At 37.4% G+C, this 26,938-nt stretch overlaps 1 protein-coding gene and 1 long non-coding RNA gene across 3 annotated transcripts; one reads left to right on the forward strand and one right to left on the reverse strand.

Moving 5' to 3' along the window:
* Window positions 1-821: 821 nt before the first annotated feature.
* Window positions 822-13,254, reverse strand: LOC131702049 (zinc finger protein 883-like). The gene is made up of 2 exons (XM_059003614.1): window positions 12,615-13,254; window positions 822-3,829 (listed from the first exon to the last, which is right to left on the reverse strand). Exon 2 carries the CDS (start codon window positions 3,791-3,793, stop codon window positions 1,982-1,984), a length of 1,812 nt encoding a protein of 603 aa, XP_058859597.1. The 5' UTR covers window positions 3,794-3,829; window positions 12,615-13,254; the 3' UTR covers window positions 822-1,981.
* A 5,361-nt stretch (window positions 13,255-18,615) lies between these two features.
* On the forward strand, window positions 18,616-26,053 carry LOC117971410 (uncharacterized). 2 transcript variants are annotated; one of them, XR_009309259.1, is made up of 7 exons: window positions 18,616-18,822; window positions 19,861-20,088; window positions 21,246-21,342; window positions 23,218-23,322; window positions 23,682-23,770; window positions 24,185-24,286; window positions 24,566-26,053. It is a non-coding gene; the product is annotated as an uncharacterized LOC117971410 (long non-coding RNA). The 2 variants fall into 2 exon arrangements; XR_004663144.2 differs by having other exon boundaries at window positions 18,616-20,088.
* Window positions 26,054-26,938: the final 885 nt, after the last annotated feature.

Consider the following 26,938-nt stretch of genomic DNA (forward strand, 5'->3'; position numbering starts at 1 on the left):
GTGGACACATTAAAACATAAGACATAAAACATAATTAAGACATTTGCCTCACAGGCTCCACTAAATGTCTTCAAATCCCTGAATAGATAATTGTCTACAAATATGCAAAATATTTTAATGAGCAGTCTGTCCCACAAGTGCTGTGGTAAACCAGATATGATCTGCCTATTAAAAATGCAGAATGACTCGATATTCTTTCTTCATTTGACCCTGAAAAATAGGTTTGTGGCTAAAGACTGCCAAGGACAGCACTGCATTGAATATTGTACCAGTCTTGACAGTCATCAGTCAGGAAAATCGTGTTTGGGTAAAATAGAGAACAAATGCACCACATGGCCATTCAGCATTGTAGTAAATTAATCAGATTTAAGGTACCACTGAAGCATATTTTTAAAGAAGAGATGAATATCGATTCAGGGACAATAATTTATTTAGCAAGTAAAGGGTATGACTGAGGAAAGATAGGCATCAAATTGTCACCCCCAGTTGTTCTGTAAATCATTTGTTGTTGAAATCATTTGTGTTGGTACTTTGTTTGCCATTACCTTGTGAATAATGGTCCAACAGGCAAAGAAATCCACACCTGCACAGAAAGCTTACTTTCCAGTGCTGCAGAAACAAGAAAGGGAGTTGTTTCAATCACAAGTCACAGCTCCTCTACGCTTTACAACCAGTGAGTTGTTTTTGACACAGAGAACTTAAACCATGTATTATTTGTCTACTATAATTAGTGTGGTGTTATGGTACTAATATGATTAATTTTGTACATGAATTGTACAAGAGTGGAATGGAATCCCAATCAAGCATACTCAAGAAACAGGAACATTTAAAAAAAAGTTTTATTAATACGAGCTAAACGAAGACAGAAATCATTAAATGTATTGGCCAACTAATAATACATGTATATTAAATCTGTATTAAAGACAACAGCTCGTAACAAGAATGCAAATAAAGACTAGCTCTCTACGTCTGCAATGTGAACTTAGTCTGCACTTTAAAAACGACATATTACTGTCATATCATAGAGCATTGTAAAGAACTGCTCCATTATTTGCAAGTCATAAACAAACTTTTTAACCTCGAACACCTTCACAGGTAGCAATCAGTCACTTGTAGCAGCTGGACGGACACCTAGACTTGCCACACCACTTGCTCTCAGTTAAACAGTGTACACTAAATCAGCCCCATAGCCTCACGCATGTGAAAAGCAGCAACTGGCTAATAGGAAGTGTGAAGACTCTAGAATTTCAGAAAGCAGCTTGGTACCTCAGTAACCAATCACTGCTTTGCAATGTCTTTATGTAGAATGCAGGAAGGTGGCAGTGGAGGTGCAGCATTGAGATATCTACAAGGAAGGTCATGACTTTAAAAAAAATCTAATCTACATTAACTAATAAAACCATGGGACCAGCAAAATTATACTAATGAGATTCTCATACGAGGTAAGATCGATGTACTTTAAGAAGCAACATGCAGACTTGAGTTAAGATCAAACTAAAATTTGAAAGAATTTTTTTTTTTTTTCCTTCAGGATAAGCATTATTTGCAATCTTCAAACATACACAAAATATTTATTCTGGAACCAACTCTGGTTCTTCATTGAGGCACCATGAAGCCAGTTGCGGCTAGGGCAGAGATAGCCAAGCTCAGCAACTGCTGAACAAATACATGTCAGTCATGAACAAGTCCAGAACAAAGTTTATATTGAAGTTCATACTTATTGATCTTAAGGAATGTGTAGTGTGTGGCGCTGGAATGATGATTCTTGTTGGATTAGTATTGTATTCGTTTGACATGTTCTGCTTTTGAACCTGTGATTAATCAGCTGAATGAAGAAACAGAAATACTGTAATGTGTGGGTTCTGAGCAGCAAAGGGAGTCTTCCCTGAGCTTGTCATGTGCAGGAGTGCTCACACAAGTGATTCATGGATCACCTTTCAATAAAGTGTATGCACCATGCCCTCGGTTCCTGTGGACTTTGCTACAGCACAGGGGCAGGGTTCTCATCTGTGTGAACGTGCTGGTGTTTTTCAAGTTCTGCTAAACCAGTGAATCTCTTGTCAGGTGCAGTACAGTTGTATCGCTTCTCATCTGTGTGAGTTCGCTGGTGTTTTTTAAGGACCTCTGAGCGAGTGAAACTCTTTCCACATTCCATACAGTGATGAGGTTTCTCTCCTGTGTGTGTTTTCTGGTGTCTTTTAAGGGAACTTGAGTCAATAAAATTCCTACCACATATAGTACAGTGATAAGGTCGAACTCCTGTGTGAATTCGCAGGTGTGTTTGAAGGTTTCTGAGCTGACTGAAACTCTTCCCACAGTCATTACAGTGATATGGTTTCTCCCCTGTGTGAATTCGAGAATGGTTTTTAAGCTTTGATAACTGACTGAAACTCTTTCCACATACGGCACAAAGATGCGGTTTGACTCCTGTGTGAATCTGTTGGTGATCTTTAAAGTGTGATGAGCGAATAAAACTTTTCCCACATTCGGTACACAGATATTTTTTTTCTCTTGTGTGAATTTGCTGGTGACTTTTAAGGGTTCCTAAGTTATAGAAACTCTTCTCACATTTAGTACAGCGGTAGGATCTTTCTCCTGTATGAGTTTGCTGGTGTGCTTTAAGGGAGGCCAAGTCATAAAACGTCTTCTCACATTCAGAACAGTGATGCGGTTTAATTCCTTTGTGAATTCGCTGGTGTTTTTTAAGATGCCCAGAGACCCTGAAACGACTCTCACATTCACTGCAGTGATATGGTTTCTCATCTGTGTGAGTTTGTTGGTGATATTTAAGGTGTTTCGATTGTCTGAAACTCTTTCCACATTCAGTACAGTGATAAGGTTTCTCTCCTGTGTGAATTTTCTGGTGTTCTCGAAGTTCTGATAAATTAATGAAACTCTTTCCACATTCAGTACAGTGATGAGGTTTCCCTCCTGTGTGAGTTTCCTGGTGTCTTTTAAGGGCACTTGAGTCAATGAATTTCTTCTCACATATGGTGCAGTTACAAGGTCTTACTCCTGTGTGAAACCGCTGGTGTTTTTGAAGGCTTCCTACCTGATCGAAACTCTCCCCACACTCAATACAAGTATAGGGTTTCTCTCCTGTGTGAATTTGCTGGCGTACTTTAAATTGGGATGACTGACTAAAACTCTTCCCACTTTCATTACAATGATAAGGTTTCTGTCCGGTGTGCATTCTCTGGTGCCCTATAAGGCTACCCATCTGTCTAAAACTCTTCTCACATTCACTACATTGATAAGGTCTTTCTCCTGTGTGAATTCGCTTGTGTACTTTAAGGTGTCCAGAGCGACTGAAACTCCTCCCACATTCATTGCAGTGGTATGGTTTCTCTCCTGTGTGAATTCTGTGGTGCTCTTTAAGATGTCCTGAGCGAGTAAAACTCTTCCCACATTCATTACAGACATACTTTTTTCCCCTTGTACCAAGTTCCTGGTGAGTTGAACCTGGGTCAGTCCCCTCTTCAGTATTAGTATATATGCTTTCCTCTTCTGTATTTAATATAGGTTCAAGCTCTGATTCTGCAGGTTTATTGTGGACAGGTTCTAAGACAGGAAACTCCTCTTTAATGTGGACAGGTTCCTCCTCTTTAATGTGGACATGTTCCAGGACAGACTCTTCGTCTTGAATATGGACAGGATGCTCCTCTTTAATGTGGACAGGTTCCTCCTCTTTAATGTGGACATGTTCCAGGACAGACTCTTCCTCTTTAATATGGACAGGATGCTCCTCTTTAATATGGACAGGATGCTCCTCTTTAATGTGGACCGGTTCCATCTTTGATCCTCATTAAGATATGTCAATTTGTCTACCCTGACAAAACAAAAACAGTAGAATCTTTACATCTACAGTTAAAAAGAACCTATTTACAACTGAGTAATTCAAGTATTTATACATGTAAACAGGTTATCCAATGTCATTTTTACACCACATTATGAATTTATCAATATCAAATCTCACACCTGTACCAAGTCTGTATTGACTTTAATTGATTTACCCTTTCAAAGAGATCCAGGCAACCATAAAAGGAAAACAGTTTATCCTAATCAGTTCACTGCATATTTAGCAGGGGCTTGATGCTCACATTGCTGGCACATGATTATTTTATTGTATTATTTCTAAAATGGTTGACCTAGAAATACCTTTCTGTACTGCCATAGGGACCAGCCTCCTAAAGAGATGGTGTGGCAGCCTGACACTCTTCTGTCCTCTGAATGCCTTTTATTTTGTTTGTTTTTTAAACCATTTAAAAAGTAAAACCATAACAAAACATGTATTAATGAATTTATTTTTATTGATGTATTTTAAATGGAATAATAATTTGAGCGTGTTCCTAAAAACAATACTGCGCCGGAGATTTGTTTCATGTTCTCACCTCGAGAAAGAGAAAAGATCGATCTTCTATTGGTCACACTCGACTCGAGCACGACGCAACCAATGAGCTCAAGCAATGAGAATGTGTGCACTTTGTTTATACTAGGTAGCTAAACATCCAGCAAGGTAGGCAGCTCCTCAGACTGAAGCGCTCTCTGCTAAGAGGGAGTTCAATAGAAAACGCTACTGTGGCACTCTGGCTATTGAACGCACACCTGGACATGGCTGCGAAAAACATATTGCATTTCTTTACACCTTTAAGGTAGTTTAGCTATTAAGTCATATGAACCTAAAATGAAACCTTAAAGTTAGTTTTAAAAAAATGTAGGCGCCAATGTATCAGCTGATTAGACCAGAACAAAATTATGTTATTAATAATTTCTGTGACTATGTTGTGCATATGAGACTTTCTTTCTTTAACAAAACCTTTTCTTAAAAGCATTTGAAGACAGATTCCATGGCCAAAAATGGCTGTTTAGGCATATTACTTCTTACCTTTTTTGCATATTATTTTAGATTTAGATTTAATGTTTAAACACAATTCTGGAATATATTAAGAGTGAAATTACCGTGGTTTTCTCTTAAATTACTGCACACCCATACTTACAGTGTTATACTTTAACATTATAATGTTTCCAGAAAACACTGCCGCAAATTATAATATGTAAAAATATATAATGATACAAATACTAAATAAAATACTTGTTTGATTGTATTATTATTTTTCAAAATAAAATACATACTGTAAATATGATGATATTTTTATTTCTGTGTTTTTCAGTGAAAGTGCAGGGAAAGAATGTTGCCCTCCCAAAAAAACAGTGCCCAGCTGCTAGCCATTGTGAGGACAAGAGCTCAGGTTAGTTAGATGAGGATAAATATAGCTGTATAATTTACTACAATGTTTTTTTTTTATAAAATAAGTAATAATAGAAGTAAACAAAAGAAAAAACAAACTTGTCTTTGCAGAATTAGATGCTGAGAATAGCCATCTAAATGACATTGGACTACATAAAAACACACTTAAACTTGAACACATACAAAGTTATGAAGTTATTCAGCAGTTGATGATTGAACCTATTGCAAATACTGGCTGATTTTTGGCAGAACAGGAAAAAATGCAGAGAAACTTGACAGGTTCTACACAAGTCCTTTAAACATCTGGGGATCAGCTGTTACAAAACTGAAAGAGCAAGAAGAAAAATCACAATTCCACAAAGCAGCAGTAATATCTGGCAACGATTTCACATCTGTGATGCAACAAACTACAACACCTGCACATCAGCAGTTGAATTCAGCTTATAGAGAACATGTGGAAAAAAAAATAGACAGAAGATTATAGTGAAAACAGTATCTTTAAGGGGTCACAGAGATGATGCAACATGTGATGCAGAGAATGCATCAAGCAATACTGGAAATTCCCATGCCCTGATAATCTTTAGAGTTCACACAGGTGACACAGTCCTGGAGGAGCACTTCAAAACAGCCCAGAAGAATGCCACGTATCAATCCAAGACGATACAAAATGAAATCATTAGTGGATTTTGGATTCAAACAAAACTGGCCAGTGATATACAGAAGTGTGGCCCATTCTCAATTCTTGCTGACGAAGCCACGGATTCAAGCAATTTTACGCTACGTTGACCAAAACAATGATATCAGAGAAGATTTTGTGGGATTTTTGGGAGTGTGAAGATGGTGTCTCAGGGTAAGCAGTTGCAAACTTGATTTTAAAAATAATTAGGAATCTTGGCCTGGACATGACATGCTGTGTAGGTCAATGCTATGATGGAGCTGGAAACATGCAGGCAAGTACAGAGGTGCCTCAGCTCTCATTGAGAATCGTATCCACATGTTTTATACACACATTGTTTTATACTCTGTGCTGTGTAAGTGGTTGCGGGGAAAAGAAAATCAAGACAGAGTTGTTCTCATTTCCAACTAATGAAGGGACCTGCCCACAATTATAGCAGCACTGTGTTATTTCAATATACGTCCCCAAAGCCTTAGATATATCTCCAGCTGATTCAGAATGTTTGCAGAATGGACATGTATCAAATAAACTAGCAAATGAGATCTGGAAACAATGCATTTCCTTTAGGAATGAGGTCTTTGAGGATGATCCGATCTAAAAAAAATAAATATTGCATTTTTTCTTCCTTTGTATTGGGATTTAATTTACATTTCCTGACAACACATGCACAATCGTCTACACACCGTTGAGTTGGAAAGTCAAATTTGGCCACAAATTCCATCTCCCTATCAGTTTCTGAGAACCCACATGTACATTTAGAGGAAAGAGAACCATTGGCTTACATTTGAAGTGATTTTTAAACCCAAAAGTAATGACTAAAGCGAAGGTTTACAATTTTAGAAAAGCAAACTATGAAGGTATGAAACAGAGACTAAGAGAAGTAAATTGGAGTAAAATAGAGAAAACATCCACAGAAAAAGGATGGCTGTTTTTTAATAAATGTAGTACTAGAGGCGCAAAACAATTACAAATCTAAATCTAAAACAAAATGGTTTAATAGATCAATTAAAAAAAATATTCATCGAAAAAAGGCACTTTACAGAGCGTTTAAAAGGGACCAAAAACAAAGTACACAGAAACAGTACATGAACTGCAAACACAAGTCAAAAAGGAAGTTAGAAAGGCCAAGAGAGAGATAGAAATCAATATTGCTAAGGGGGCTAAAACCAATTCCAAAATGTTTTTTCCAATATTATAACAGCAAGAGAACATTCAAAGAGGAGGTTAAATGTCTAAGAGACACAAATGGCAAAATCATAGACAAAGAAAAAAAAATAGCAAATATATTAAATGATTACTTTTCACAGGTTTTTACAAAGGAGGACACAGACAACATGCCCCACATGTCAACCTGTTCCTATCCAGTTTTAAATAACTTTAGCATGACAGAGGCAAAAGTGTTAAAGGGACTAGGAGCTCTTAAAATAAACAAATCCCCTGGGCCGGATGAGATCCTCCCAATAGTACTAAAAGAAATGAAATAAGTTATTTACAAACCGATAACCAAGATCATGCAACAGTCTCTTGACACAGGGGTTGTACCGACAGACTGGAAAATAGCAAACGTAATACCGATCCACAAAAAGGGAGACAAAACCGAACCAGGTAACTACAGACCAATAAGCCTGACTTCTATTATATGTAAACTTATGCAAACTATAATAAGATCCAAAATGGAAAATTGCCTATATGGTAACAAAATCCTGGGAGACAGTCAGCATGGTTTTAGGAAAGGGACATTGTGTCTAACTAACCTGCTTGACTTCTTTGAGGATGCAACATTGACAATGGATAATTGCAAAGCATACAACATGGTTTATTTAGATTTCCAGAAAGCTTTTGACAAAGTCCCGCATAAAAGATTAGAGGTAACCTCAAAATGGAGGAGAAACCTCAAAATGGAGTGAGGTAACCAGTGGTGTATCACAGGGATCAGTATTAGGTCATGTGCTATTCCTAATCTACATTAATGATTTAGATTCTGGTATAGTAAGCAAACTTGTTAAATTTGCTGACGACACAAAAATAGGAGGAGTGGCAAACACTGTTGCAGCAGCAAAGGTCATTCAAAATAATCTAGACAGCATTCAGAACTGGGCAGACACATGGCAAATGACATTTAATAGAAAAAAATGTAAGGTACTGCACACAGGCAATAAAAACGTGCATTATAATTATCATATGGGAAGAAGGAATCTATAAAAACGACCTAGGAGTTTATGTTGACTCAGAAATGTCTTCATCCAGACAATGTGGGGAAGCTATAAAAAAGGCCAACAAGATGCTCGGATATATATTGTGAGAAGTGTTGAATTTAAATCAAGGGAAATAATGTTAAAACTTTACAATCCATAAGTAAGATCTAATCTAGAATATTGTGTTCAGTTCTGGTCACCTTGTTACAAAAAGGATATTGCTGCTCTAGAAAGAGTGCAAAGAAGAGCAACCAGAATTATCCCGGGTTTAAAAGGCATGTCATATGCAGACAGGCAGAAAGAATTGAATCTATTCAGTCTTGAACAAAGAAAACTACACGGTGATCTGATTCAAGCATTCAAAATCCTAAAAAGGTATAGACAATGTCGACCCAGGAGACTTTTTCGACCTGAAAAAAGAAACAAGGACCAGGGGTCACAAATGGAGATTAGATAAAGGGGAATTCAGAACAGAAAATAGGAGGCACTTTTTTACACAGAGAATTGTGAGGGTCTGGAACCAACTCCTCAGTAATGTTGTTGAAGCTGACACCCTGGGATCCTTTAAGAAGCTGCTTGATGAGATTCTGGGATCAATAAGCTACTAACAACCAAACAAGCAAGATGGGCTGAATGGCCTCCTCTCGTTTGTGAACTTTCTTATGTTCTTGCTTTGTAAAGATAGAGCCTTTTCTTTTTTGGGGGGACATGTTGCATCCATCCCGCCTTGCAGTGCTGTTCAGGTGTCTCATCCATATTTGTTTTTGTGTTTGAAATAATGTAGTGAATGTGAACAGTAACATTAATAAGGTGATTGTACTTCTAGCATTTGAAGATAAAGTTCTAATGTCCATGATGCAAGCTTACTATTCTTTACTTTCTTATACTGTATTATCCATCGTAGGAGTGGAGTATTACATTTAAACCTTTCTACCACTGCTACTTTTAATTTCAGTAGACATTCCCCAGGTTTATTACTATATAGAACGTCCTGAAAAGTTAAAAGTGCATCTGTCTGTTTAACCTCAATGCAGTAAAACCACAAATCCACTAAATTAATAGGATTCTATCTGTCTGTTTAAACTCAATGCAGTAAAACTACAAATCCACTAAATTGGATTCTATCTGTCTGTTTAACCTCAATGCAGTAAAATCACAAATCCACTAAATTAATAGGATTCTATGTCTGTTTAACCTCAATGCAGTAAAACCACAAATCCACCAAATTAATAGGATTCCTTACTTTTTTTTTGTAAAGATTACATCGCTCACCCTGACAAAAAACAAAACAAACTGATCATCCATTAACCACGTAAGATGTTCAGCTGTGGCCAAAACCTTCACATCACTTAGCATTTTAGGGTCGAGACAATGCGGTGTGTAATTCAACACGTAACGTAACCTTATTCAGCAGATTTCAATCGATTTTATGAAGCAGAATTAGTTCATTCTATAGGGTGAAGCAAAACGTTTGGCCAGCGCTGTATGCATAAAAACATGTCCTCAACAGATCCATGTTTTCACTGTTTCAAGATAGATTGTAAATCACATTCTGGCAATTATTAATATTCTTGTTACTCTTGTAATTATGACTCATTAAATTAGGATTCTATTCTATTGAAATTGCCACTCATAGTCACACATTATCATAGACCAGCCCATAAGGAAACAACAGCTTTTAAATGAAGGTACGATGTATAAATATATAAATGAAAATGTGCTTCATACCTATTGCACCACCCACTCGATATATCGTGGGTGTCGGGGTCCAATACAAATCAGCTATATATCGAGGGCCGCGATATAGCGAGAGACCCATAGAAAAACAAATAGGCTAACAAATACTGTACAGCCACTCCCTCGTTTTATCGGGGGCGTCAGGGTCCAGTATAAATCCTCTACGCAACCCGCTTGTTCTCATTTTTTTGTATAAAAAGCAGCACACCGTTTTAGTTTGTACTGTGGAGGGTAATTGCTTCTCTTCAACTTCAGTCTCCAGTTAATTTCATGAGTCTTCCTCTCCTTTCTCAAATGCACAGAACCAACTAAAAGGAAATGTGGGATTACATGACCTTGACCCTTGTAATCTCTCATCAAAATTTAAACTAGAAATTAAGAGTTCGGGGACCATCTTTGATCCTGATCTCTCATTTGAGAATCATATTAGGGAAGTTACTAAAATATCTTTTTACCATTTGAGAAATATAGCCAAACTTAGACCAATTATTTCAGTATCTGACGCAGAGAGACTAATGTAGAATTGATTATTGTAATGCACTTTCTTCTGGTGTCCCAAAACGTGTGGTATCCCGCTTGCAGCTTGTTCAGAATACCACTGCTAGAATTCTGACTAAAACCAGGAAAAGGGAACATATTACCCCTGTTTTAGCCTCTTTACACAGGATCCATGTGCAGTATAGAATTTTAAGATTTTGCTGTTAATTTACAAGGCCCTGAATGGATTAGCACCTAGTTATTTGCAGGAGTTACTGAGCCCATATCTTCCAAACCGCACTCTGAGATCACAGTGTTTCTTGGCCATCTTCCCTAATAAAAACTTTTATAAAACATCTTACCACTAAAAATATTTTTTCCCCCAGCTTGCCTCATAAAACAATGTAGAATACCCAGCAAACAAGCTGGCATATTCCCACAAAATAATAATAAATGAAATAAAATAAAAACAACTTCTTCTTCTTCTGGTTAATCTATAGGGCGCATTCCATCTATTATTTTAGAGGATTAGCGCCCTCTATCTGTAATCCTTTGTCTGTCTTTGTTTTATTTTTCTGTCATCTTTATTTATAATAACTTTCCTTCTTTTCCTGTTTCCTTTATATATTTCGTCAGTACCCTTTCTCTATTCAGTCTCCCTTCCTCTTTCCCTTTTCCCAACAAGTTCTTTATATTGACTTCATATACCTCAGTTTCTCTTTTTCCCCAGCAAGTTTTTATATTGACTTCATATACCTCAGTTTCTTTTTCCCAGCAAGTTCTTTATATTGACTTCATATACCTCAATTTCTCTCAGCCTCCTCTCCATTTTCCTTCTGTGCTCCTTATATTTCTCACACTTCAATAAATAATGTTCTGCTGTTTCAGCTACTTTACATTTTTCACACTTTCCATCTTCATGTTTCCCCAGTCTTAATAGATGTTCATTTAAAGAACTATGCCCAATCCTTAACCTATCCAACGCTCTTTCCTCTTTCCTTCCCAATTCTTTGTTCACCCAACTGTTGTTCACCTCTTTCTGGATATTATGATAAAACCTTCCTTTTATGCTTTCATCCCATCTCTTCTGCCTTTCTCTTTTACTATCATTTTTTTCACATGGCCTCCCATTTCCTGCGATCCCAGAGGAATCACCACATCAATTTCCTCTCTTTTTAACAGATTTTTTGCTGTCAGATCTACCATCTCATTGTCCAGAATGCCAGTGACCAGGAATCCAAACTAAAATCACTTTGATCCCCATTATTGTACATTCCTTATATCGTTGCATTATTTCAAACATGATATCTCTTCTATCATTAAACTCCCCTTTTAATGCAATAAGAACACTCAATGAATCTGAAAATATGACTGCTTTTTTAGGCTTTATTTCAGCTATTTTAACTATTGCAAATAGTATAGCTACCATTTCTGTTACATATAATAAAAACTTATACCCATGTTCCTAGTTAAAATAGCTAGAAAACAGTGATTTCAGTAGCTGTAGTGTTCTTTGGCATTGACAGAAACTAGGCATTGCCATCTAGTATATGGAGGATTTATTGCAGGCAATCATCCCATCTTCCTTTTAGTAGGACCCCAGTTTACTGTACAGTATTTGTCCATGCGTGTAGCTGCCACAGTAAGTAAACAAAATGATTGTGTCCAATGGGTCCTCTTTCAGCAATGATAAAAGGCAGATTTTCTGACTGAGGTCAAGCAATTGCAGTTCAATATACATTATTATACCGACAGAAATATTATTATTATTATTATTATTATTATTATTATTATTATTATTATTGTGGTTTCGAGTGCGGCATTACGCTGCGTAGCATTTTCAGCAGTTTAAAGGCAGCTAATACGGTTTACAGGCATAGTGTGGCCAGGGCCTTTATGAATTGAGAGCGTCAGAGTGTTTTGAAAGTACTAGTGTGTTGTTTTGAACGTAGAAGTTGCGTATTATGAACGTGACTTGTGTTTTGAAAGTGACTGGTGGAGTGTTTTGAGCGTACTACACCTGTACAATCTAATAAATCACACTCCTCTCACTGGAAATAATAATGACAACAATAGTAATATTAATAATACTGATAACACGTTTAATATAAATTAAAATGGAAACAACGCTTCACATATTGCTTACTGAGACCAAATACAATTGAGGCTTAGCTACCATCAGATAACTAAATTAATCAACGAAACAGAGCAATTACATCCGTCCAAAAGATTAAAAGCAAAGCATAAAGCAATCATTAATTAATGTTCCACTGCAACTCACCAACTCGCGCCCTCCAGAAGCTGCTAATAACAACGAGGCGTTCTTAATTACCGGAAAGACAACACGTTCTACTACATTTCCGGAAGCCAGACTGTACACGGGAAGGAGCCCGCATCACGTGATGAGGTAGGATTTATTTTATTTTATATTTTTTTAAATTTCTAATGTAGTCGGTTCTATATAGGGGACGATATACACCTTTATAAAATGGGTTGAGAGATATCTGCGTCCTGGTTGGCTGATAGGCATTCCAAGCCTTTGAATTATTACAGTATAACCAACGGGTAAAAACAAGTCCCACGTCAGCAACCTCTTTCTAAAAGAAAAGAAAAAATAAACAATGCCATACAAAGTATATTATCTGCTACTAGTCTTTTAAATAGTTATTTTACAAAATGTAAAAGCAGTATCTATGTTTTATGCAGCGGTATAGTCCTAAATCTGAAAGTAGCACAACGCCAATAAAATACAGATTTTCTTGAACAAGCGGGAGACTCCCAGGTGGGCCGCTGGTCTACGTTTGATTTATAATTATTATTTTTTTCTTCCCATTACATGCTGAGAATTGTGCTGTTATTAAATTAGCAGTCTCGCTCTCTGTCGCGCGCACACATCACCACACCAGTCATCTCTTGGGTAGATCCAATATCGCAATATCTAAGGGGGGGCGAGGAGTGGCCACTCCCTGATTGGACTTGCCCGGATTTTCTTAGAACGTGATTGGTCAACCAGATTTTGTCTTTCGTTTGAACCTCTTGTATTGATAGTGGATGAGTGTCAGTGTAAAAAATTGAGAGAAAAAGAAAAGGTGAGGCAGAAAAGATTAGAGACAAACGGCAACAGTCTCTCGAGGCAGATGCCGCAAAATGCACAAAAATAACATAAGTTATATAATAAATAATAAATAAGGAGGCTGTGTGGTCCAGTGGTTAAAGAAAAGGGCTTGTAACTAGAAGATCCCCGGTTCAAATCCCGGCTCAGCCACTGACTCATTGTGTGACCCTGAGCAAGTCACTTCACCTCCTTGTGCTCCGTCTTTCGGGTGAGACATAATTGTAAGTGACTCTGCAGCTGATGCATAGTTCACACACCCGAGTCTCTGTGTGTCGCCTTGGATAAAAGCGTCTGCTAAATAAACAAATAATAATAATAATAACAGACATGTTCTGCAGGCCGGCTGGAAGTAGGGAGAGCGAGGGACGTCAGGATGCCAGTAATCAGCCGACTCTGCCTAGGGAGCCCACTGAAGAAAATGACACTGGCAGAGTCGACCACAGCAGGTACAAGGAGTAGAGTTCATGGTTGCATTAAAATAGATTAGACTCGGCTGTGCCTCGTACCTAATAATGCCCTAGCTGTGATTATATACACAATATATCACGGCCTCTCGTACCTTATTGCTTTTATAAAACAGTTACACCAATATTTGTAACGTTAGTCATTTTTTGAGGTCTAGTCAGCTACGTATATCTATGCTAAGCTCGGCTAGCAAATCGACTAGCCGTCCTATGCTAGCTAGCTGGGTTACTAAAAAAAAAAAAAAAAACATTAGCTCAAACATTTACCAGGTTGCTTCTCTCTCTCCACCATTTAGCTGGTTACCCCTGATATAAACTGAAACAAAATCATGGCAAGCCGAGCTGATGGTGGTATTAGCCAATTTTTATTTATATAACTATTGACATGTCATTTGGCTATAGTATTGCCCCCTACTGGACACTCGCATCGTAGATTTCACATTGCATGTATTGTATCACACTAACAAAATCCCAAATTTTAAAGCAATCGTTTCACATGAATTTGATTGGGTTTGATATTTAAACCGATGTTGATTAGGTTGCTGCGCAAAGATATAGTTTATGGAACAGTGAGAAGGCCTAACAGCGGCCTATGGTTGAATATAGCACGGCTGGATTGCTGTTTTGACCAATCAGAGAGGAGGATCGGAACTATCCGTTTTATAAATTAAACAAGCCATGTTCTTGTGAGTATTCTTTCAAATTATAATAAAGTTTGCTAAAGGTATTCATTAAATTGATTGCTGTTGTTATTTTGTGCATATTAAAGCTGATGCAGCTGAGTTTGAGGAGCGAGAAAGGGACAGAATGGATGTTGTTGCAGAGTCCAGTGCAGAGAGAACAACAGCTGAGGAAAGAGAAGGAGAGAGAGAGACAAGATGCAGGCATTTGAAGTGAATGCGGGGGGCGGGGGGGGTGGGGGGCGGGGGGGGGGGGGGGGGGGGGGTTGGGGTCAGCTAGTAGCTTTGATTACTTCACACGCCCTCAGTCCAAAGAGCTGGACACATTTTTGTTATCACCCTAACACAGTGGGACAGACTGAAGATGTCAGCTTTGGATAGATACAGGGTCAGAACAACAAGTGAGATGCCTGAAGAGGATGGAAACAGTGGACCATGTGAAGAAGAGCTGGAGCTAGAGAACAAAACTTGCACTTCATGCAAAACTGCACAATATGTTGCTATTTGATTCTACCCCAATACAATTTATTGACTGATGCCTATCATGTAATTGGTTTGGGCTACACATTTCTCCTGAATTTGTCAGTAACACAAGTAGCATGTCAAAGGTGTTTCTCTACTGTGAAGTTTGTCAAGAATAGACTGAGAAGCACTATGTCCCAAGACCACTTGGAAGGGTTCATGCTAATGTCTACAGAGAAAGAGATACTGATGGCCCTGGACAGTGATGGAGTTATTGACAGGATTGCAGAGAAGTGTGCACTGCTGCGACGTCTGCTGGCGACGTAAGGTAGGACAGTCTCGTTTACTTGTATTTGAGTGAAGTAGTTGACTGTATTTTGAGATATAATTAGGGGTTCTGATTATATTGTAATTTTGGGTTGCTATTGGCGCTGAGTGCTGCAAATGGTTTATAGAATTGCTAAATATGAGCCAACGTGTTTAGAATTTACAGTTTTTTTTTTATTAGGCCTATTGAGAGACCGCAATCTGTGTGAGGTCGGTGATGGTTTATAGAGTTGATAAATAAGATATGTGTTTATACTTTACAGTTTATTATTAGGCCTACTGAGGTTGGTATTGGTGTGCGGAGAATGGTTTATTTCTGCTTGATAAATGGGCTACTCATGTTTATTTGCTTACAGTAAATACAAATACTAAATAATAGCCTACCAACTGTCGGCAATCTTGTGTTTAAAATAGTCTGATATGCAATTAGATCTTAGACCACTGATTACTGTAAACAGAAAATTGTAATTGCATACAGCAGAGCCATCAATGAAATAATCCGTGGTGCGTAAACTGGACAAATTGGCAAAAGAATCTAGCTCTGATACAATGTTGCATTCACTGAAGGCAAAGCGGTGGCAGACAGAGAGACGTGAGGAGACAAAGAATAATGAATAGAAAAATATTTTGTAGACGGAAAAATCTGATATTTTCAATAGGATAGCCTATTATTTGTGACTTCTAGATCATGAAGCCATGGTATGGCAACTGCCATAGCCTATACTTTGCCATACCTAAATCGCCCCTAATATGTCTGAAAACCTGGTAGTAGCTATAGCCTAGAAGTTTTAACCTAACAATTTAAAACTATTTTTTTTTTTTTGTTTTGTTTTGTTAGATACTTCATCATGACGGTGCGCTGCGTTATTTCATTTTTATTATTTCGGTATGTTGATTTTGACATAAAAGTGGGCCGGTGGACCCGAACCCCGGCCGTTTAATCCCAGTCCGCCCCTGGGCTACTCCCCCAGTCAGTGCTGCCAGATTGGCGGTTTTCCAGCCAAATGTGTTTGTTTGGAAAGCATCTTGGGGGGTAAATACTGTTTGGTTATTTTTGTCGTGCATGTTCTTTTTAATTCTTTTTCTATTCCTTTCGATTATGAGGCCATCACCAGGTCTGGGTGACCAGACATCCCGATAAAATCGGGATCGTCCCAAAATTAAGGGCTTTGACCCGCGTCCCAATTGAGGTACTGTCGGAACGCCATTTGTCCCGATTTTGAGAGTAAACGTTGAAAACCCAGTCGTAAAATGTGAATTTTTTTATTTTCTCGTTAGGAAATTCCGTATGCTGTACTGTCTCGCGGTGCAACAGCATACTGGTTATGGGCGTGTTGTTTGAGTGAGTTGTTTGCATTGCATCTATGAGTCTATCCAATCACGTTAACCTGCAATCATATGATGCTTTATGCCTCATGTGTTTTACTTGGTGCATCTATGAGGCGCCGTTCAGGAAAAAAAAAATCATTCATTCAATGGTCATTCATATTGGTTTGCTAGCATATGTATTGGTTTAATATGGCATATGTATGGGTTTACTGTGGCATATCTATTGCTTTAATGTGACTATATTGGTTTGCTGGCATAAGCATCGGTTCTCTCATGCATGCATTGATTTGCTGGCGGATTTATCGGAAAATAACTCTAAGCAGGGACCATTTAGACAGCCTCTGGTCCTGCTTCATTAGCACAATTTCGCCCTTGTTTTATTTATTTATGTACTGTTTTCCTGTGGGACATACTGTAAAACTGAAATCAATATTTCACATTTATTAAAAGACACTGAGGTTTTTTCTTTTTAAAATATTATTTTCCTCAGGCAAACACAATGGACATCGAAAGCCGGTGCACAATTAAAGCGAAAGGCACCACTTCACGTTTGCGGCTGGCTACCGGCTAGCACAGGGGAGAAGTTTGCCCCGAACTTCGACTGGCAGGCAGGTCTGCCTATTAGGCAGATAACACTATGTAACACAATTTTTGTTCCTGGGTAGTAAGTGTTATTTCCTAATTGCTTATGCCTCAAAAGTATAGAAAATGGCTATTATTCCCCAAAAACTTTGCTTTTGTGACCAGGACAGTGATATTTTGAAATTTACCTATTTCCAATGAGAAAACGGTCGAATTTGTGTCTTTTCGTTCACATAAAGTCAGAAAAAACAACATATGAATCCAAATTAACATGTATTTATACTAAAGTAATACAAAAATGACTACAAAAGATTTAGAAGTGAGTAGTCTTTTTGGTTGGGGTAGTATGGGTTTCTCTCCTCAGCTCCACCTCTGAAATTGTCATCTGGATCTACAACGTCTTCCTCGCTCTCTGACTTGCTGCTCTCTTCTAAAGACGGCTGCTCTCTATCCGGAGGAGTGGGTACGGGGAGCTCATGGCAGTGTGGCACCGGGGTGATGGATGAAGGAAGGTCCGGATACGTGATAGCAGGTGCATTCTTGCCAGTCCGACGTTTGGAAGGGTCCACCATGCAGAAGTAGCAGTTGCTTGAGTGGTCAGTGGGTTCCCACCAAATTCTTGGGATAGCGAACTTCATGGCTCTCTTTTCCCCTCTGTACCATCCTACAAAAATACATTTATTTCACCCATGACTAATGTGTAAGAGATTCTCACAACATTTTTCATATATGATATATTTTTTCAATAACATTGAAAATTGTAAAACATTTTAAAATTAAAAACTTTTACAATTTAAAAAATTTTAACAAATTTTATAACATAAAATTCCGAGCAACAATTGTCCATCTTACCTTCCAGAGTTTTTTTGCAGTGCTCGCAGGTGAAATGAGGTGCCCAGGGTTTGTCTTGATCCCCGACAGGCATGCCGAAATATGCCTTGTAGGCCTCACACATCTTAGCAGATGCTTCCACGGAGTACTTTTTCGTACTTGTCTTGATAAATTGGCCGCAGACATAGCAAAATGCGTCAGCCGGATGCTTGCAGCCTCTTGATGCCATCTCAGAAAAATGCAGATATGTATCCACTTAGGCAGCTGGAACTAAACTGAACTTGTGGGCTTAAGGCCCCTGTATTTATACTACTATTTATATTACTGGAAAGTTCTAGAAAGTTCTAGAAGTTACTCCAAGTTTACTCAGCACTGAATCTATCTGGAATGTTCTGGAAATTTCAAAATATCACTGTCCTGGTCACAAAAGCAAAGTTTGTGGGGAATAATAGCCATTTTCTATACTTTTGAGGCATAAGCAATTAGGAAATAACACTTACTACCCAGGAACCAAAAAAAAATAAAATAAATTGTTACACGGTGTAATAAAACACCTCTCTGCGAAAACCCTCCTCCTCAGTTACATCACAAAGGACACACGCCTTCTAAGGGCAAAAGCTGCCTGTTTCCACGCCCTCACATTCAAACTGAAAACTGCGCGCCAAGGTTTTGCAGCAGAATAGATTTGGAATGAAAAAGGTAGGATGTTTTATTCATCTTCTCAAAATACACCGTTTTTAGCACAACGTATGCACACAAAGGCATTAAAATATGTTGAGTTACGCCTTAAATATGAATATGAATATCTTCTTCTGTTAAGTTGTATTATATACTGTTTTTTTTTTTTAAGTGTAGCTATCATTTCAAATATTAGTGATGCTTAATCTCTACCTTTGTCTCGTTTTGTTGTTCAAACGTATATTTTAATTATTCACTTTATGTGCAGCGTAGTATTTATGCTGTACTGTGTGTGCAAGTTGTTCACAGTGAACATTCAGTTACACATAATTTATAATTGATTTGCTGTTAAAAATGATAATACAAAATATAATAAACTTACCAGGCATGTCAGCTGAAGTTATGCTACTGTACTATGTCTTAAGCAAATATTGGTAACAGAATAACAAGGTTGGTTACTCTAAACTAAATTATTAATTTACCAGCTGGTAAGACTACTGTAGTTAAAACACAGAGGCCTTAAAGGCAGATTTACAGTGGGTGTTTATAATGGGCACTTGCCTGGCAGGCTGGTTTATAATGGGCACTTGCCTGGCAGGCTGGTTAATAATGGACACATGCCTGGCAGGCTGGTTATAATGGGCACTTGCCTGGCAGGCTGGTTTATAATGGGCACTTGCCTGGCAGGCTGGTTAATAATGGGCACTTGCCTGGCAGGTTGGTTTATAATGGGCACATGCCTGGCAGGCTGGTTTATAATGGGCACTTGCCTGGCAGGCTGGTTTATAATGGGCACATGCCTGGCAGGCTGGTTTATAATGGGCACATGCCTGGCAGGCTGGTTTATATTGAGCACATATGTCTGGTGGCATTTGATGGGCACTGTGTTAATGTTTGCATAAGGCTATTCTCTATGTTTTATTCTTAGGAGGTGAATTGATGATGTACGTTAGAAGGTTCCTTTAAATGTGGGTCGAAATCCAACTTTTCTGAGTGATTTGTTACGGAATGACACACATCACTGAGAAATTGTTTAACGTTTTTTTTTCTTCCTTTTAGTGAGATAATGGAACGTTTCTGGATCTCATCACTTGAAGACTCTCTGCGCAAGGAGTCTGGCGCACGTGTGCAGAGAACGATACATATTGTAAAACGAGATTCAAGAGAGGATTTTATGCAAAATCACTTGACATGTCTTAAGGAGAATGGAACTGGCACATTTGTAGCTATCAAAAAAAGGGGAAAATCACTTTCAGTGGCGATGTGAAAGGTCCAATAAACCAAAAGGTAAATCCTCAGGAGCACCTTCAATAACTCGTGCCAATAGATGTGGAGCGTACGTTTCTTTTACATTTGTGAGCAACAATTCTACACAAGGGTGCATTGTGCGTTTAATGCAAGAGCACTCTGGCCATGATCTAGAAGACCCTAAGGAGAATGCAGTGAATCGTATTGATGAAGAACTAATGGGTTACATTCATATGTGCATATCCCAGGGTCTATCAAATGGCGAGATCATGCTCAAATGCAAAGATTGGTCACAGAGTTTACAAAAAAGTGACATCACAGACAGAAGATTCTGTGTGGCACCAGAGGACATTAAAGTAATAAAGAAGAGCTTTTATGCACACACACGAATGGATGGAAATGACTGCATAAGTGTTGACAAACTGATTAAGTCCAATTTGCAGGATAATGTTGTGTACTATCAGCCTCTCTCTCACAATTAAAAGCAACCCTTGATAATAGTATTTAGTTCTCAGTGGCAAATTGAACAGTTGAAAAAGTATGGTCCAACAATGATTTTCCTTGATGCAACATACAAAGGCATAACTCAGTATGATTTTGCATTTTATGCTATGCTAGTGAAGAGCAACCAAGGCCGAGGAATACCTGTAGCATTTTTTATTGTGAGTGAGGAATCCAGTGACAGCTTGTCACTGTGTCTGAAAAAAGTTCAGGAAGCTGTTAGAGAGTTTCAGCCAAGGTATTTTTCAAAATTCATAGTTGAAGTTTATGTATGAAATGCAAAGGATAAACAGATTAAGATGAGTAACTTACATGGCAATGGTATTTCATGATTGCATAATTTACAGCTTATACTTTAGAATGTTTGGGGTGGTAATGTGTCGTTTGATATAAAAATTATTATGAACATAAAATGTGATATTTGAAACAACATAATGCCAATATAGGGTTTAATTTAAAACCGAGTTTAATCTGGTTTATATAGTTATCTTATTATGTAGAATTTTGTTTAAAAAGAAAATTAGCAGCCCATCCAGTAAAACTACAAGTATGGCAGCAATCAACCACTCCCCCCATCTCACGCTACCCGATTTGGCAGCCTTGTAGCGGTACAATCAGCTTTGTATGCAGCTCTCTTAATTTACAAAGTGATAGACAGATTAAGTACTACTTCCTTTTTATATTTCTCTTTGCAGGTGTGTCATGGTAGATAGGGACATGAAAGAAATCAATGCAGTACACACAGTATTTCCTTATGCAAAGGTGTTGCTGTGCTGGTTCCATGTTCTTCAGGTAAAAAAACAAAACCACTTTCGGTTAGGGGTCATTCTGGGTTGATTGCAGTGTAGCAATGACTTTGGTCCGCACCAAGTGGATTAAAATGCAGTCTAGCAAATGCTGCAACTTAGACCTGATTGCACCGTACCAAAACAAAATAGTTAATCATGTGAACTGGTTCAGCTGATGTGAACATGCAGAACACGTTAGACCGCCCATGTGGACCAATATCAGAAGCAATGCAGAAGATAAGTCACATCAAACTTTTAACAGTTTAAAAACCCTACAGTAGAATAAATGTCATCTAAAAGAGTTCCAAAATTTTCAATAGAGGAAAAGATGTATTTAGTACACCTAATTAAAAACTACATTAACGAAGTTGACAGCACCAGCAAAGAAGACGAGAATGTTGTATTACGTACAATGGCATGGAAAAATATTGAACAGAATTTCAACTGTAGTCCAAAATCTCCTCATTCCACTAGTTCAGGGGTGGCCAACCCTGGTACTGGAGAGCCACAATCCTGCAGGTTTTATAGGTCTCTCTAAATCATCAAACACTAATCAACTGGCACCCATGGGAATTAAGACCAATTAAGACCAATTAATAATGTCAATTAAGTTATCAAGGGCTCGGTTAAAACAAAAACCAGAAGACCCTGTGGCTCTCAAGGACCAGGGTTAGCCAGTCCTGCACTAGTTAGATTAATCAAGTGGACTAACTGGTACAGTGCAATCGACCCTCAATGTCTAATTACTTAAATATATCTACAGATAACCTACTGATTTCAATTACACTTGGTATAAAAGTACTTGAGAGTGGGTATTTATATCCATAATGTAGAATTCACATATGAGGTCTTAAAGCCTTATATCAGGGGTAGGCGACCCTGGTCCTGGAGTGCCACAATCCTGCAGAGTTTGTAGGTATCTCTTAATCATCAATTATTAAATCCCTGGAACAAATGGTAATTCTGATAAATTAAGCTAATCAATGAGTCAATGAATTTATTAAGGGTCTTGGGGTAAACAAAAAACTGAAGTGTTTGTGGCAGTGGTTCCCAACCCTGGTCCTGGAGGACCACCTACCCTGCTGGTTTTTGTTCCAACGAGTTCTCAATTACTTAATTGAACCCTTAATTTAAATCATGTAACTTATAAAAAGTTGGATAATTCAAGTTCCTTATACAATTTTATGCCTAACTTGGAACCCCAACTGTTTAAAAGAATTAAAAGGCTCTGATTAGGCAAATTATTAGTTCAATTAAGTAATGGCAAGCTCGGTTGGAACAAAAACCAGCAGGTTAGGGGGTCCTCCAGGACCAGGGTTGGGAATCACTGGTCTGTGGCACTCCAGGACCAGGGGTGCCTACCCCTGCCTTATATATTCAGAAAAATATCTGCCTCCTCCCAGACCAACTTTTGGCAAAATGACAGAATGCAAACTTGTGTGCATTATAAAATAAAATAAAAAATATGGTAGAAATTTGGTATCTCCTAAGTCTGAAGGTTACAGGAAGGGAATTGAATGACAATCTGATTGATAAAAAATGAAAACATTGTTCCTTAATGTGATCTAACAAAAGTGAAACAAAGTAGCAGAGTCAGAAAACTGTTCATTCCAATTGCATTTTACATGTGTCTTCATACTTAGATTTGATTATACTTGATTTATTATAATTTTCATTATTATTATGTAATTTACACAATCCATGATACATAGCAAATTCAAAACTAATTAAAAAACGAATATACAATAAGTTTTAAAGAATCAGTCTACAATTGTTACAATTTTGAAAGCAAACAAAAAACAGACCATGTGCTATAGTACTTTCTAACAGAGACTTAGACAGTGATAATTATCAACATTTAGTTTTTTGTTTTTTAAAGGCGGTACACAGTTGGATTGTCCGACGTGATGGAGGATGCAGTCAGAATCTGTCTGCAAAAAATGAAGTGATTAGGTCTATGATTGCCTTAAAACAATGCAGTACAGTAAGTTTCTTTTTTCTTTCTTTCTTCCACGTTGGCAAATGTCATAAGGTGCTGATCTTTATTGATGAGTTCAAAGTTTGTTTTTTAATTTCCTTCTCACCACAGTAATGACATACTGTTGCTCATTCATGGATAATCCATTTACCATAATTAAACTACCCATCTTTTAAATAGAATTTGTATATTGACAAACGTGTATTTGTTGAAAAAAAAAATATTTGGTATGCATATCTTTCTGTAAACATTTTTTAATTTATTTTTATTCATTTTATGCTGCCGAGTTTGAAAAGATGTCAAAGGAAGTGATTGTCAAAATAGACAGAGAAACTGGCAATTCAGTAATTTCACAGTATCTACAGGACCATTGGTTTCGAAATGCAGACATGTGGGCCAATTTTGGATGGAGAGTTTACCACCAAGACAGTGAAACGAACAACCTTGTTGAGAGGTATGCATTATTCAAAAATAGTGATTAAAACAAAAACATAAGTTGAAGCACTATAGGCAAGAGACAGACTTGTCTCGAATCCTGCCTATGCCATTGCCAGCTTTGGCCAGGAGTTCTGAGAGGGCGGCGCACAATTGACAAGGCGTCTGCAGGTTCAGGGCGTTGGCATTTCTAGCTGCATCGACTCCTCCAAACGATGTGTACGCTAGGGGGTGGGCGCTCTGGACTTGTAGTGCGAAAAATAGCATATGGCTTTGACAGTGCTCGTATCGGAGGGTGCATGCTTCGTCTCATCCCTCCTGAGGAGGCGGGGAGTTGTTGCGGTCAGCCAAGTTGTATTGCTGATAAAGTGAAAAAAATTGGTGATACTAAATAAAAAAAATAAAATAATTGCTTTTGCTTTTTTTTTCATAGATTTTTTTTCAGCATGAAGTATCAGTTTCTTCATGGCTATGCAAACAGACGAGTTGATGAACTACTTCTACTACTTAATACCAAGGTGGTCACTTACTACAGGTTTGTGTAACATTTCCAATACTAGCATTTTTATGTGGTCTAGTGTTGCAAATGAGTGTTGAATTTCAAAAAATAAATACATTATACTTTATATTTGTAATTTTCTAGAACATAAAGTTGTTGTGTACATTTATTTCAGTATTTGTTCAAATAAGGAGATAGTGTACCACAGGTAAATGCATTTTTGTCATGTATATAATTTACACAACCCATAACTTTTAGCATGTGAATAATAGAATATTGCTCTACTAATTGTATTCTGTCTTGTATATGGTGCAGGTATCTGGAAGATCTTCATGGTGCTCAGAGGATTTCTGATTCCAAAACACAGGATACTGCAGAATCTGCATTACGTATGAACAACAAAGGCCTTCAAAATAATTTTGTTTACAAATCAGGTGGCCATTGCACAGTGCCTTCAGAAGCAGATAAAGCAAAATGTTATGCTGTGGATTTAATTAGCATGAAATGTGAATGCGCCGTTTCTGAAAGGGGTAATTTGTGCAAGCATATTGAGTTTGCAAAAATTATGTGCAAAGAACAGGGGATTGATATTGATGGAATTCGAAAAGAATTAGCCAGTTCACTAAATGAACAGCATTGCTATGAGTGGGATGGAAAACATTTAATTGTACATTGTGCTGGTAGTTTTGGAGTAGTACACATGCTAAACCAACAGCGTACCTGTCTTGCCAATAGTCTTGGAGAAATATGTGTCTGTCTAAGACTTTCTGAGTAAATTGGTACACAGAACCCTAACCAAGAGGTAACTGACTGCTTTGCGAATACCACAGCAAATTGTCAATCACACAATAAACAGCTGTGTGTAAAGAAGATGATTTCAGACTTATAGGAGTGGTGTGACAGCAGTGATTATAAGGAATCTCCAGAGTTGAATGCTGTAGTAAAACGTGCACACCAACTAGCATCTGGACAGTATAGCATGGCCAGCAATAAAATAAAAATGATAAGGCTGCATGCTTACAGAAAACGCATTGAAAGAGCAAGAAGCTATGCTATAGACATGCATTCATATCAGCTCAAAGAACCCCTTAATCGAGCTTTATATACCCATAGACCTGATTCCAAATTCAAAGTCTGTTCCTTTAGAAAAAGAATAACTGGTAGCAGAACAAAGAATCAGATACTAAAATCGAGCTGAACGTGTGCTGTTATGAGCCCGTGCCTTTATTTTTGAATTATAGAAAGCACACAAAACTGGACTAAGTATAGAGGTTAATTACAACTGTTAAGGACCTCAAAGGTCTCTTCAAGTAAGAGTGAAATAGCTATTTATATTTATAGTGGCAGCATGTTATCAAAAATAAAATATATGTTGCATAGTTCCAATTGCTGATGATTGTATTCTGGCCAAGTTGGTCGATATTTGATATGGTATGTCTCCCTTTTCTCTCTTAATCAGATTACTTAAATAAAACTTAAAATATGCATTATTGTAACACTTTGTAAATAGAAGTTGTAAAAATATGATTTGTAGTACATAGAAAGTGCAAGTGCAATCTTTTAAGTAGCGAGTAGTGTAAAAGCCAATTGTTAACATAAAAATCTAAGCCTGAACTGAATTTCTTTCGAAGGGGGAACATATCAGGGTGTCATTACAGCTGAGAAGTCGGGAGGGTTCTTCTGTACAGCACTTTTTTCCACAATTGGGCCCAGTACTTTGTATTGCTCTGTATCAGTCTGCTGAAGCATGTATGTGCAGTTTTACATTTTAATACTGGTAATATTTAAACCATAAACAAATAAAACAAGAAACTATAGCTATGAGATGTTGTACAGTACCTTTATTTATGTATTTTTATGGTACATTTTTAAATATATATTTAAGAGGGTGTATAGAAAAGAAAAGAAAATGTCTTACAGAAAATGCTATTTTAGGTTTTCTTTGCTTAGAATTGTTCTTAATGTTTTGAACAAGCCCTTTTTAAAAATAATGAACATATATGCAAAGGATGCCTTATTTTCAGTGTCATCTAAAACTACACATTCTACAGTTTTTCTATCTGGGAATCAGCACATTTTTGAAGTACAGAACTGTAAACATCAAGCATTTGAAAGCCCAGTCCATGAGTAGCCATGTCAAAGTCCGTAGCACGTTCTTTAATTTGGTCTGTTGTATTCTTGATGGTTTCCCTGCCATTGAGAAACAAAAAAATAAATATATATATATATATATATATATATATATATAATGTATTTTTTAAAGAATGAATAATACAATTCACACTGCAATACTCAATAAACCAGTCATGTGGTTTTATGTAAGCTGCTTTTAGCCTCAGACACTGATTTTACCCAATATTTAATGAGGATTGTTTTTAGCTCCTAACATTTTATCTTGCAATGGTATGTAAATAAAAACAAAAAATATTGAGATGCCCAGCAGAAAAAATCATCCTGAGAAAATCTGCAAGTCTATTTAGAAGTTTTAATGTGTACCTTTAAACTTTAAAAATAATAATTTGGGGCTCAAGTGGCATAGCGGGTAAAGGCAGAGTGCAAATCCTGCCTTCTATATTTAATATGATACAATTGTGCTTCCACAAAATGAGTGACATACATAAAAAAACTGGAGAGGTAAAATATATAGTTTAATTAAGTCTTTTTACAATTTTGCACATTTGATTGAAT

This window comes from Acipenser ruthenus, chromosome 29 (genome assembly GCF_902713425.1).
Source record: "Acipenser ruthenus chromosome 29, fAciRut3.2 maternal haplotype, whole genome shotgun sequence".
Taxonomy (NCBI): Eukaryota; Metazoa; Chordata; class Actinopteri; order Acipenseriformes; family Acipenseridae; genus Acipenser; species Acipenser ruthenus.